Below are 14,111 nucleotides of genomic sequence, written 5' to 3' on the forward strand. Positions count from 1 at the left end.
CCGTGCTGCCGTGTTCCAATACTTTATTATTTTAAATGATATGCCTCACAGGGCTCAAGAGGGGGCTTGGTGGTTAAGGCTCTGGGTTACTGATCGGAAGGTCAGGGGTTCAAGCCCCAGCACTACCAAGCTGCCACTGTTGGGCCCTTGAGCAAGGCCCTTAGCCCTCTCTGCTCCAGGGGTGCCGCATCATGGCCGACCCTGTGCTTTGACCCCAGCTTCCTGACTGGCTGGGGTGTGCGAAGAAAACAATTTCACTGTGCTCTACTGTATATGTGACAAATAAAGACTCATTCATTCAAGTCAACATATACTTCAGGAGCAGATTTTGCTCATATCTGTACATAACAGCTGATATTTTGAATGCATAAGTCAACTAGATTGTGTTTACTGCCTGCCAAAGTTCTACCCACAGAGATGACATTTCACAGCATGTTCACAGAACCCCAAATCTTTATTCACCAAATTTTGCACACAGAGAAATGAGGGGAAAACACAGTTTACGCAGCAGAAGATGCAGGCAGGCATATTTTGAGAGGAAACCATGAAAATAAATAAATAAATAAATAATCAAATAAATAAATAAGTTTTTAAAAAAAAAAAACAAGGAAAAAAATTCTATGCATATTCTGTTTCCATCTCACATGTTGCTTCCAAAAAAAACGGTCACAGACGCTTAGCCACCATAATATGGACACACACACACACACACACACACACACACACAAACAAACACACAAACACTCAATCAGATTCACACAAATGATTCCTCCTCAATGGCTGAAGTTAGGAGGATGAAATTCAACCAGCAAAGGTTTTACATTAATAGCAGAATATATGGCGCAATAATGATGACATTTGTTCTGCTGGAAAAAAAAAAAGCTCAGTTGAGTGCGTTCATGTTCAGAAAATGATAGCCAGTGCCAACGTTAGCTGGAGAAGTCAGAGTGAGAAAAACATGCTCTTATGAGTAATATAAAAAAGGGCATGTAAAGAGACTAAACATTTTGCACTTTTATATTAAGTCCAGAAGTTGGAGAGTGTCGATGTGATGCTGCAGATGGACAGTGTGTTAAGCTTGAACAAGGTTGTGTCATTCAGTAGATGGAAGAAGTGTAATTTCATGAATATATTGTATATAAGCGTAAATACACTGTACGGTTTGTTGTATATTTTTTCGTGTGTGTGTGTGAGTGTGTGTGTGTGTGTGTGTGTGTGTGTGTATGCTGGGAGTGTCCCAGTGTGTCTCTGTTTGCATTCTTCACAATGAGACTAAACATCATTTAGTCCAGAATTCCCGAATCGTCCAAATGAATAAAAAAATGATATCTCTAATCAAACATAATTAGATAAATAAATTAACACTGTCATGATAAGTTGGATACATTTGACGTGTGTTTTTGTTTCATCTAAAAGTTATATGATGTATTTACAAAATAATTTGTCATAATCTATGAAATCAAGCAAGACCATTTAAACGGTAAAGGAGAATGTTACTTGCTAGATAGTACTGACTGTGTGTGGGTGTGGGTGTGTGTGGGTGTGTGTGTAAGAGGAGGATAAGTGAGCTGATGAGCGGAGTGAGGAAAAGTGAGGAAAAGATGCCTTCACGCTGTGAGCTCTTCTCTCAGCTCCTTGTTTCTGCGGACCACAGCAGCACGTTGCTCCTGAGAGAAGAACAAAATCACGTCATGAGAGCAAAAAAATATCACACCAATGGTACATTCTATAATATCTGTATTTATATCTGTTTAGTGATCCAAATATCTGTATCTGTATTGGGATTTAAATCTGAAGTGGGCGTGTCCTACACCAAATATGTTTTGCTTGTTTGTTCATTTGTTTGTTTGTTTTTAACTAGAGGTGTGCATGGGACAGTGGCTAAGTGGTTAGCATGTTTGCCTCACATGTCCAGGGTTGGGGGTTCGAATTCCGCCTCCACCCTGTGTGCATGGAGTTCGCATGCTTCGGGGGTTTCCTCCGGGTACTCTGGTTTCCTCCCCAGTCCAAAGACATGCGTTGTAGGCTGATTGTCCATAGTGTCTGAATGTGTGTGCAATTGTGCCCTGCGATGGGTTGGTACCCTGTACCCCTGCTTTGTGCCCCAAGTTCCCTGGGAGAGGCTCCTCCATAACAAATTTAGTTTGTTCTATTTCCTAAAATATACACTAAGTACTAGCTACTCATTTAAATCACCATGACCCCGACCATGTTACTAAGGATGAATGAATGCTGTAAATGTTCGTTTAAAAAGAATGTGGGCTTTCTTTCTCCTGGGAGCTTCATATCTGTCCGCTTGGCTACATGGCAATAGAAAACCTCCCGCTCGCTTGACTTTTTAGTTTCGTTTTGCGGGTCCTGATGCACACCTCTAGTCTCAACCAGATGTGAATCTTACTGGCAAGCTTTCTAATAAATAAATAAATAAATAAATAAATAAATAGTACACCCTTTTTTTTCTTTCAATATTTTTGTCCATTTCAAACACATTATCTGCTCATTCCAAATAATGTACCCGTATGCATATGATCCCAAGACTACAAATTTAATCATTTTATGTCCTTGGCATTCCTTGATTCACACACATGAGTAACAGCTTTCTACATTTAACACGTTCACACACTCTTCCACACCTTAGGGCAATTTAGAGTAACATGTCAATCAGTGACTTCAAAATATAACAGTATGTATATTCTGAGAAGAGTGAAGCATCAAGCCAACATGTTCAACTATTTGGAACTAAAAGAGCAAAACCCTGGCTAACTGGTCACATGGTGTCAATGTCATGTTCTACCTTCTCATGCAGGCGCTCCAACATGGCCGCCATGTGAGCCCTGCGGTTCTCGGAGTTTTGCTCCATTTTAAAAATGAGCTTCTCCTCGGCCATCCTGCTGAAGTTGTTGTTCTCTTCCATGGCTTTGAAGAGCACGTCTCGCTCGTGCTCTCGTTTCTCAGCCAGAGCTCTCAGCACCTGGGCCTCTTGAGACTGGGGAGAAAAGCCAACTGTAAGCAAGCAAGCTATAAGCAATGCAAACAGGCGATAAGCTAGTGAGAACATGAAATTAATAAATAACATAAGGTTTAGCTAATTTATCGCACTTCCTTCTATATGTATTTGTTTAACATCACAAAGCAATCTGGGTCCTGATTCCACACCAGAATGCACAGCATAAACTAATCTCTCAAGTAATCTCTCTAATCTCTCTATCAATATTCATGTCAAGAAATAAATGCTAACATGTCAGTATTAATACCGCACGCAAACACTCACTTTCCTGCGGTCTTCAGCGGCCTCCAGTTTCTTCTGAATGTCTTCCAGAGAGATGTCCCTCTTCTTGGGAGGGGATGCGATACTGTGAGCCACATCTGACACTGGAGAAGGGGGCTTCAGGATCACCTCGAAAGCCTGACCCGAGGCCCGTTTGTTTATGGGCTTCACCTCCATGACTGCATGACAATCACATGTGAAACGACTGAAACTCTCTGTGGTTTAAAGTCTTAATTGTGTCTTAACTGGTTTCCAGAAGTAATAATAATAATAATAATAATAATAATAATAATAATAATAATAATAATAATAATAAAGCCCCACTGAATTCCTCTTCATCCAGGCATCCAGTTAAAATCAATTAAGTATGATTAAATATGAATTATGTAATTCAAATTAAGTTAAGTACTGTAAATGAGTGAATATAAATCTAAGCATGTAAGCCAATATACATAAGACTAAAGTATATCTTACAGTCTGTCTTGGCGTCCAGGTTTTTCTGTAGCCTTGGGTTAAAACAGGAGCATATGAGTGAGAACATGGATAGCTCCTTCATCTTTTCTTTGTATGCTGTGAGAAAAGAGCAATTAAATAAGCATCCATAAGCGCAAAGTGTCAAAATTATATGTATACATATATATATATATATATATATATATATATATATATATATATATATATATATATATATCAAACAAGTGTTTTACTCATGTGTGTGATTCTGAGCACCAATTTTGGATTATTAAATAACGTTAATTTTATATTAATGAGTTTATTTGTCAGGAGGTGTTCATCGTTACAACTATAACTTGTATATTAAAATTTGCTAAAAGTACAGCGTTTAGTTTAATACAGCACTATTTCAGTGATGTTCCCACACACCACCTGATACCTTCCAGTTAGTCCAGTTAATTCGGTTAATTTCAAAATGAAATGTGAAACTTTTACCAAGCACAAAGTGGGTATTCCTTTACCAAGTGCACATTAAGTCTTTCCAAAGCCTTAAAGCACAGGTGACTTGGCTACAAACGGATTATGAACATTTTGAGGCCGGAGCTCACAGTCTCATGAAATATGCAAGAGAGACTAATGATGATGGTCATTTCCTGTCATCTGTGGAGTTTTACAGATTGCAGGCACATCCTCCAAACTCCATTATCTAGGGGAACTGAACAAAGCTAAAACACTAGACAAGAGTTAGGTGGAGATAGTCTGTGGTTTCTTATCTGACTTCAGCCATCCCACCCTAAAGCTGGTCTTTTCCTTTATGACCAATCCCAGCAGACAAGGCCAACAAGGAGCAGACACATGGTCCCCTGTGCATGGATGTCCACTAGTGTTCACAGAGCGTAGATAATGATTTGCATGGAGTAGCAAAGGCCACCATGTGCAGTGTTCCATTGCTGCAGGGCTGGCCAGCCTCCCAATCTGTGGTCCGCTTGGCCTGCTGCTACTCCTTGACAATTTTCCTCAGTGTACAATACAGACAGTCCTGATATTCCCAAGTCTATATATATATATATATATATATATATATATATATATATATATATATATATATAATATTTAGATATTATATATTAAATATATATATCAGACCTGAATCTATATTAAAAATGATGAAAGACAACATATTTTGGTGTTTGGGCCTGTGCTGCTGCTGTCTGGGTCATAAAACAGTCACACCCATTTACAGCCAATCTTTCAGTAAAGCCTGATGCTCAGCCCATTGATGGCTGAGCTTCTTTACACAAATAATGATATTTCGCCGATATGATGCTGTTGTCAATTTCAATAATTACAGATGTAACCGTTGTTATTCACAAATGTGTGCTAGTCTTGAAATAATTCAGTAGCCAAAAAGGTAGGCTATATACAGCACATAAACATAAAACCCATTTCCTACATCTACTGCATTCCAATAACTGTTCAACATCTGTTTTCATCTATGAATCCATGCCTCCTCATTGAAGAACTCCTCTGTATATTTCTCAGTATCTATGCTCTTAGTCGGGCGTATGATCTGATTAACAGCCTTTGCCCAGTGTGCAAGACATAAAGCTAGGAAAGGCCATCGAGCATACACAATGCCAGGCGGATACCACAGACGCACTCAATCTGTCACAACGCATTATGAATAGCCTATATACAAAGAATAAGATGCGCGGTCGGTTAGAGTGTGAAAAGGATCTAAAAACGTGCTGGGATGTTTGATATAAAGCTGTGTTTTGTTCAGGATTTTGCAGGAGCAGTTGTAGAGGAGAAGATGCCGGGTGTCTTGGGTGGGGTCTTTCTGCATTATGCTGGGGAGGGAGCTGTGGCAGGTGCGCCATTCTACACGCAGGAACGGATCAAAACTGAATATTCAGGATAATGCCATTTTACAGTTAAAGATCTGATCTAGGCTTTTATCCCAAAACAAATTTTGTTTGTTTGTTTGTTTTTGGGGGAAAAAAATAGCTTAACGATGTTCATGAACATAATACGTTAATAAAATAATAAAAAAAAAAAGTATTAAATCACATTGCCCTGGCTTTTAAAAACAACATTAAGGCGACTGCATTAAATATGTCAGTGTAAATCCGTGCTGTTGTTGTCTAGGCTAGTTGAATAAGATTTGTCAGGGTTTCTGTCCTTCCACTGGAATCCAAATCAAATGATGGTTTAATAACGTGAATATAATCAGAATATGATGTAGAAAGAGCAGACTTACCGACAGCGATTTTGTCCATTGTCGTGGTTTGGGTGAAGTGTTCAGGCGTTGCGGTTTGTGCCGGTGGTGGAGGAGAGATGCTTAAGGCACTGAATCAGCAGAGCACAATGCGATCCGGCAGAGAGAGAGCACTAATAAGCACTGGGAGCGGTTCAGTGATCAGCATCTCCACACGAGAGCAGATTGGCCATTGCCACTTTACGTAAAAAAAAGGGGGGGAGGTGTTTAAACGAATAGCTTACACAGCTCAGAAAAATGATCTTACAGATGTTTCCTTCCTGCTGTTGCCACCGACTGATGTAAATCAGCATGCCCGGAATGGAAAGCTGGCTCTATGCCCAATTAAAATATTTTTGACCCCTCGTTTTTGTTTTGTTTTTTGTTTTTAAACCTCTATAATATTTATTACAGATCAGTTTGTATCTGACAAAGATAAACAGGTTGTTTGTTCATCACTCATTTATCTTCAGTATATCAGCGTTATCCTGGTCTATGGTCAGGGTGGATACAAATCCAAGCCCAATATGGGGACACACCCTGAATAGGATGCCAGTCCATCACACACATTCAGACACTCAGGGGCCGTTTAGTCTAGGGGTCGTCAATATTATCTGCAAAGGGCCGGTGTGGCTGCAGGTTGTCGTTCCATCCAAGCAGGACTTCACACCTGATTCCACTGGTTTAATCAGTACATCTTGGTGCCATCTGTTTGGATGGAATGGAAGCCCGTAGCTACAATGGACCTTTGCGGATAAGATTGAAGACCCATAGCCAATTCAATCCAATTATTATTATGCTGGGAGGAAAACCAGAGAACATGGAGGAAACGCATGAGAAACGCCACATAGACGGTCAGAGATCTCCACCCAAAACCTGGATACAGCCATAGATCCTGGAGCTGTGTACCAACAGCGCCAACGTGCCACCCTTATTTACTCATATTCAGTAACGGTTTTTCCTGCTCAGGGTTGAGGTGGCTCCTGAGACTATCCCAGGAACACTGGGAGCGAGGTGGGAATACACCTAGAATGGGATGCCATTCCATCACAGCATTGAGCTACCCATGGGTTATTTTATTTACTTGAAAATACAACAGAATCAGATAGCAGATGATTCTTGGTCCACACTCAACTTTTTCCACATCACACATATGATATGCACCCGAACAATTGGGCCACTTTTGACCCGAGACTGAAACGTGACATCTGCATTGATGGCAAATATCACAAAAACCTTTAAAGTGGCTGCATACAGACATTTGGAATCAAATGCTACCTGAGATAGTCTGTAAATCTCCCTCCCTTTAACTATGTTGCATCATAGAGTGAGTCATCCATATGTCATGATCAGCATTTTCAGGTTGCCAGTAACCAGTAGCCAGGCCAACTAAAACTGGCATTATACACATTCATAATTACCTCAGGATTACAAAACATTTAGACATTAGACTATACTGCTGTGTCATGGATAGAGCGAAGCAGTGTAGAACTGAAGGATTGTTCCACTCATCACAGGTAGTGCAAGGAACATGATCAGAGATACAGCTGCCTTGTAGCACAGCCTGTGTATCCACCACTCTCACACTGTCTCTAGTCTGCGAACGCTCTACAAACATATCATGAAACCTCACCTTCACACGCTTGACCAAACACAGCAGAAATAGCAAAACAGCTACTCTACTCTATTTTGTTCTGTACTCATCTCTTTTGTTCTATTCTAATCAGTTCTATTCTATTTATTCTATTCAATTCTAGACTAATGGTTAATGGTCTGCACTGATATAGCACATTTTAACCTTAGCATGTCTACAAAGCGCTTTATTCACCCATTCACACACGCACACACACTCACACAACATGCAAGGTGCTAGGCTGCTTTGGGTTTCAGTGCCTTGCCCAAGGACACTTTAGTTCTATTCTATTTTATTCCATTTTAGTTTATCTCTTCAGTTCTATTCTATTTTATTCAAATCTATACTAATCTATTCTGTTCTATTCTGTTTAACTTTATTCTATTCTATACTAATCTCTTCTGCTCCCTGGGATAGGCTCCAGGTTCCCCGTGACCCTGAAAAGGAGTAAGCGGTAGAAGATGGATGGATGGATGGATGGACTAATCTCTTCTGTTGTATACCATTCTATTCTATTCTATTCTAATCTCTTCTATTCTGCTCAGTTCTATTCTATTCTATACTAAAGTCTTTTCTATTCTATTATCTTCTGTTATATTTCTATACTGTACTGTTCTAACATATTCTTTCTATTTTATTCTATTCTGTTCTGTTCCATTGTATTCGATTTACTTCCATTCTATACTATTCTATTCTATCATCTTTTTATTTTGTCTTATTTTATTCCATTCTGCTATATTAAATACTATTCTGTTCTAATCTCATTTCCTCTGTTCTATTCAGTTTTAATTTATTCTATTCTGTTCCATATTAATCTATTCTGTTCTGTACCATTTTATTCTATTCTAGTCTGTTATAATCTCTTCTTTTCTATTCTGTTCTATTCTATTGTATTTTTGCCTTACTGTAGTCTGGTTATATTCTAAAAATATTTACAACTATTATTAATTTTAGGTGGCGCAGTTCCCGATCTCTTTCTGTCTCTGCAGAGTTTAGCATGTTCTCCTTGTTACAGATTGGTTTCACTAAATTGTCCCTAGGTGTGAATATATGTGTAAATGTGTGTGTGCATGATCCCCTGTAATGGACTGATGTCTCATCCAAGGTGAATCTTCTCACCTTGTGCCCAGTGTTCCCAGAGTAGGCACCGGATTCACTGCAACCCTGACCAGAATAAAGCAGTTATTAAAGAGGAATTAACGACTCAATATGAATTTCACACAATGTGTGTTATAGGTCATTATGCCCCAGCAATATTCACAAAAAAAAAATTTCACATTTGTGAATCTGGTTAGTCAGAGGTGTAACAACAGTAATGCCTACTGTAATTAAAATGAAAGTTGTATAATAATGCACTCATTTACTACGCTATTGTTTCTATTCCATTTTATTCTATTCTATACTAATCTATTTTCTTCTCTTCTCTTCTATTCTATACTACTGTCCTCCCTTCTCTTCTATTCTAACCTCTTCTATTCTCGTTTTCAAATCAAAGGTGTATATTAATACACTCCTTATCTATACTATTGTTTCTATTCCATTCTATACTAATCTCTTCTCGTCTATTGTTTTATTCTATTTTACTCTATTCTGTACTGATCTCCTTTCTTCTGTTCTCTTCTAACCTCTTCTATTGTATTCTATACTTCTGTAATTCAAATCAAATGTGTATATTAATACATTATTAATACACATTTCTATACTAACAGCTCATTCCAAAGGACTTGTATGGAGGACAAAATAACTTCTAGGTGTTGTTTATGGTGAACATTTCTGTAAGGAGATGTTTAATAAACAAACATTAATGAAAAGAGCTTCTAGTGTGACGCTTAGCATCGGCTATAACTCAATACTCTGTGTTCTTAGTATGACACTATCACGCAGGGAGTATTTACTTAAAGCCCTTAGCATCTGTACCGAAGCCATAAGCTGCCATGCATTATTCATTTTTTTCTTTGTTGTTTTCTTGTGATCTCAACATAACAAAAGTTATTTTCTCGTGATCACGACTTAATTTACTCGTGATCTTGACATAACCAAAAGCTGTTTTCTCACAATGTAATTTTATCCTGAGAAAATCAGGCACTTTGTGAATGGGACTGGAGTTACATGCACATTGGCATCTTCTCCATCATAATGTAATAATTTATCTCTGCATTAAGAGAGAGGGGTGTGTGTCCCCTTCTCAAGTGTCGGACACTAATGTGGAAATTATCAGTCCTGCAGGAATCCATCCATCCACCTTCTATATCACTTATCCTTCCTTCAGGGTCACAGGGAAACCTGGTGCCTGTCCCAGGGGTCATCGGGCCCAAGGCAGGGTTCCTGCATAAATTATTTTTGTATTTTTGTAGGCCACCCCGGAAGTCAGCATCACCCTGGTTCCCTCGACAAAATGCCGATAGGATGTCCCCCCACACCCCCCGAGATTTTGAAGCCTAGATGCAATCGCCATTGAGTATAAACACATCGTGGCTGTAGTAGATGAGATTTTCTGTGAGGCGTGATGACGTTTAATGTCCGCGAGAGCCTCTGTAATCCCATTTAGCCACTTGTTAGCAACCGTCTAAAATCCTGAGTGGGGTATTACTGATGTGTTTTATGTCGTAGTATAAAACGTGAACATATCTTGAGCTTGTGTTAACCACAGACCTTATTTCAGACATGTAACTAAAAAAAAATAAAATAAAATAAAATAAAATAAAAAAAACATTGACATGGATGGATGCCTAGCACACAGAAAAATTACGTCCAGATCACGAGAAAACAACAGAAAAAATAATAATAATAATACATGGCCGCTTAGGGCTTCCGTACATCTGTGTATATCGTACTTGTAGTCCGTATCCTTTTTTTTTATTATTATTTCTTTTTTACATCATTACCCAGAATCCCACTCGACTGACCTTCAGTGGGAGGAGACACTGGGGGAAATTTGTAAGCATGGCTGCGGGGATACTAACTAAAGGTGAAATGTTAAATTCAGTATATTTCTTAAACGATTTAGCTGTGCGACTTGAAATGGGACCAGTTAACGAGTGTTAGAAATAGATGTGTGCATCATTTCGTTTAAAATATGAATAAGATAGTTGAATTTGTTTTATGAGTAATAGTAGAGTAATGTCTCCTAGCTAATGACCGGCTAACTGTGCTAAATGTTTCTAAGCTAGCCAGTGAGACTCACACACTACCACATGAATGACTGACTGACTGAATGAATGAATGAACGAACAAATGGCATTTAGGCTAGCGAGTGCGGAGACATATTTTGAGTTTAATATTTTGATTTTCAGTGTATTGATTCAATTTATTACACGATATAATGCGTATATAACGTATCTGTAATAATGAGATACACCAATGCTAATCATACTCTTATCACTTCCGGTATTTTATTTGGCGAATGCGGCTGGAGCTCACGTGCTCTCTCCTTGTTGGTTCTGTGTCATTAGTAGTCCATGGTGTGAGGAGTGCTCGGCTGGTGGGAGCTGTGTTCTCCAACAACAGCCGCACATTCACCACTGCTGCCAAACCCACAGCTGCTTTTCACAAAGAAGATGCTGGTATGGAGCTCAGTGAAAACCTTTGCACGTGTATTTATTTACATAATTTGTAGACAATACCATGACTAGAAATATCAGTCAGCAAGAAATACAATATATTCGGGTGTAGTGGTGTAGGGGGGGAAAAAATAATCAACGATGGGGTGTGGTGACTCATTACCACCCCTAACAGCACGTCCTGAAGTCTTTTATCAGGCTTATATCACAGCAATTTGGCGACGATTTCAATTTTCATTGTTAACGAATGACATGGCATGCCTCTTAACCAAATACAGTTGCAGTCAAAATGATTAAACTCTCAATGCAAATCAGGTTTATTGTCAAAATGTACAGATTTTCAGCTGTATAATAATATATATAATATAATATAACAATATATAATATAATATAATAATAAAACATCTAGGCAACTATTGTTGAACCTTCCAAAGGAATGTAGAAAATCAATTTCTGAATATGTTTGTATTTATACAAACAGTGTTTATATGTTTATACCCTTGTTTATGGTCTTTTCTCACAGATGTGAATGATAAGATCATGACCTTTCCTCTGACCCAGCCGGACTTCTTCAGCGTGTCTGAGCTCTTTACTCTAAAGGACCTGTTTGAGGCCCGAGTCCACCTTGGTCACAAGAAAGGCTGCCGGCACAGGTAGAGCAAAATGATTGATTATTGTTTTATTAGTGTAATCATTCATCAATCTATTTCTGTACATAGTTGCTCTTTACACTATTTGACTAACTCACGCACACACAGCCTCTCTCATATTCACTCTTTCGATCTCTGTCTGTGTCCTGTATTGAATTGCACTGTCTCTTTCTCCAAAGACTTATGGAGCCCTATCTGTTTGGTACACGCTTGGACATGGACATCATTGACCTGGAGCAGACGACCTCCCACCTACAGCAGGCTCTGAACTTCACAGCACATGTGGTTTACCGCGGTGGGATCGTGCTCTTTGTAAGTCGCCGGCGCCAGTTCATGCACCTGATTGAATCTACGGCACAACAATGCGGCGAATACGCTCACGCCCGCTACTGGCAGGGTGGCGTGCTCACCAATGCCAATGCCACTGGGGTGCGCCTACCTGACCTCATAGTCTTCCTCTGTACACAAAACAGTGTCTTCCAGACACACACTGGTGTACGTGATGCTGCCAAGGTCAACATTCCTACAGTGGGCATCATCGACTCAGACTGTGACCCAAGCCTCATTACATATCCAGTGCCGGGCAACGATGACACTCCGTCTGCGGTGGAGCTGTACTGCCGTCTGTTCAGAGTGGCTATTAATAGGGCAAAGGACAAGAGGAAGCAAATGGAGCTGCTCAAGGGGATATGAACAAACAAAAAATAGGGGGACAATCCAGAGACATGAGGATAAGTTTAATTCACTTCTGACTGATTTTATTTGTCAGCTGGTCATCACAATTCAGAGCTTATTGTTGATCATCTAGTTCTTGGTCATTGTTGATATATTTTTTTTCCTCCCCTCAAACACAGCATTGCTGATTAGACTCAGCTAATTATCAAACCCAACACCACCTCTGAGTGTGTGCAAGCCAGCAGTCACTAAAATGTGGAGTGTATGGTGTCCTCAGGTTTGGGTTGGAAGACCACTGTATCCCAACTCGCACAACACAGAGATGGAGAAAAATGTACACCATGTTTGAAGCACTGAGGATTGGGTTGAGAATCCCTGTGTTAGAGGTTTCAGTATACCTCAACAAGTACTTAAGGAGACTGAAATCCTCCAGGATTTTTTGTGTATTATGTGGAGTCTTAATAATGTATTATTAAAAGTTTGGGTTCCATCACTAAGCAATAGAAAGGTGTCTGATTTAAAAAAAATTAGTGTGTATATGTGTGTGTGTGTGTATATATATATATATATATATATATATATATATATATATATATATATATATATATATATATATATATATAAATATAATATATATATAATATATTTTATATATATATATATTTTATTTATATATATATATATATATATATATATATATATATATTTTTATATATATATATATATATATATATATATATATATATATATATATATATATATATATATATATATATTTTTTTTTTTTTTTTTTTTTTTGCAGTTCTATAAATCATCTGAACCATTCATTAAGTACCCAACCCTGGTGCTGGACATTTTAGTCAGTCCCTTACAGGATTTAACTGAGTGATTTTTGTGATTGTTGTAGGCAAAATTGCTTGATTTTGCTGCAGCTTTTTTTCCCACAATTTTTGTGCTTTTTTGCGGGAAAACTATTGGCGAAGTTGCGCACAATTGTCTTTCACAGTGGTGTTCGTTGGTAAATGAGACCTTTTTGCTGTACTTGTGTTCGACGCACGTGAATCGAAGAGGGCTTTGGCTGAATGTGTGTTGTGATGACGTCACATGATGCGTCTTGGCCCAAATCTTCAGTAATTTAGAAAAATTGCAAGTAATGGCTTTACACATACACACATGTACATTCACACACTCATTTGCATCTAAGGGCATGTTTTTGGAAAGTGGAGAACTTGGTGGAATCTCCCAGACACCATGCAGACAACCTGAGCTGCCTTTCATCTGAACCAATAATATAGAAATCGAGATTGAAAGTTTTGTACGACTGCGTGAAAGTGTACCATTTTATATTACTGATGCTCAAGGCTGTATCCAGCAGGGGTCACCAGTACACCGAGTGAACCATTTTGAATTCCATATTATTGTGTAAACATCTTATCTTATGCATTTTTGTGGAATGAATATGACTTCATTACTGGACCCGCCATAGGCCACTCATAAACTACTGACCAAGAGAATGAAGCCAAGCATCTGAAGACAAAAAAATGTGCCTCCATGTGCAGTTTCCAGAGAGCATTTGTTTGAGTCAGCACACCGAACAAAAGTAAGAGTGTTGGTA

The 14,111-nt window shown here is 38.7% G+C and overlaps 2 protein-coding genes across 2 annotated transcripts; one reads left to right on the plus strand and one right to left on the minus strand.

The window, feature by feature from the left end:
- Positions 1 to 435: 435 nt before the first annotated feature.
- stmn2a (stathmin 2a) lies at positions 436 to 6,157 on the minus strand. Its single transcript, XM_017471148.3, has 5 exons — positions 5,982 to 6,157; positions 3,743 to 3,838; positions 3,272 to 3,447; positions 2,795 to 2,986; positions 436 to 1,667 (listed from the first exon to the last, which is right to left on the minus strand). The coding sequence occupies exons 1-5, from the start codon at positions 5,998 to 6,000 to the stop codon at positions 1,608 to 1,610; spliced, it is 543 nt and encodes a 180-aa protein (XP_017326637.1). The 5' UTR covers positions 6,001 to 6,157; the 3' UTR covers positions 436 to 1,607.
- A 4,316-nt stretch (positions 6,158 to 10,473) lies between these two features.
- On the plus strand, positions 10,474 to 12,993 carry mrps2 (mitochondrial ribosomal protein S2). The gene is made up of 4 exons (XM_017485582.2): positions 10,474 to 10,579; positions 11,064 to 11,174; positions 11,695 to 11,824; positions 12,001 to 12,993. Exons 1-4 carry the CDS (start codon positions 10,555 to 10,557, stop codon positions 12,512 to 12,514), a joined length of 780 nt encoding a protein of 259 aa, XP_017341071.1. The 5' UTR covers positions 10,474 to 10,554; the 3' UTR covers positions 12,515 to 12,993.
- The last annotated feature ends 1,118 nt before the right edge of the window (positions 12,994 to 14,111 follow it).

The sequence above is a fragment of the Ictalurus punctatus genome, chromosome 1 (assembly GCF_001660625.3).
Source record: "Ictalurus punctatus breed USDA103 chromosome 1, Coco_2.0, whole genome shotgun sequence".
NCBI classification, from domain to species: domain Eukaryota; kingdom Metazoa; phylum Chordata; class Actinopteri; order Siluriformes; family Ictaluridae; genus Ictalurus; species Ictalurus punctatus.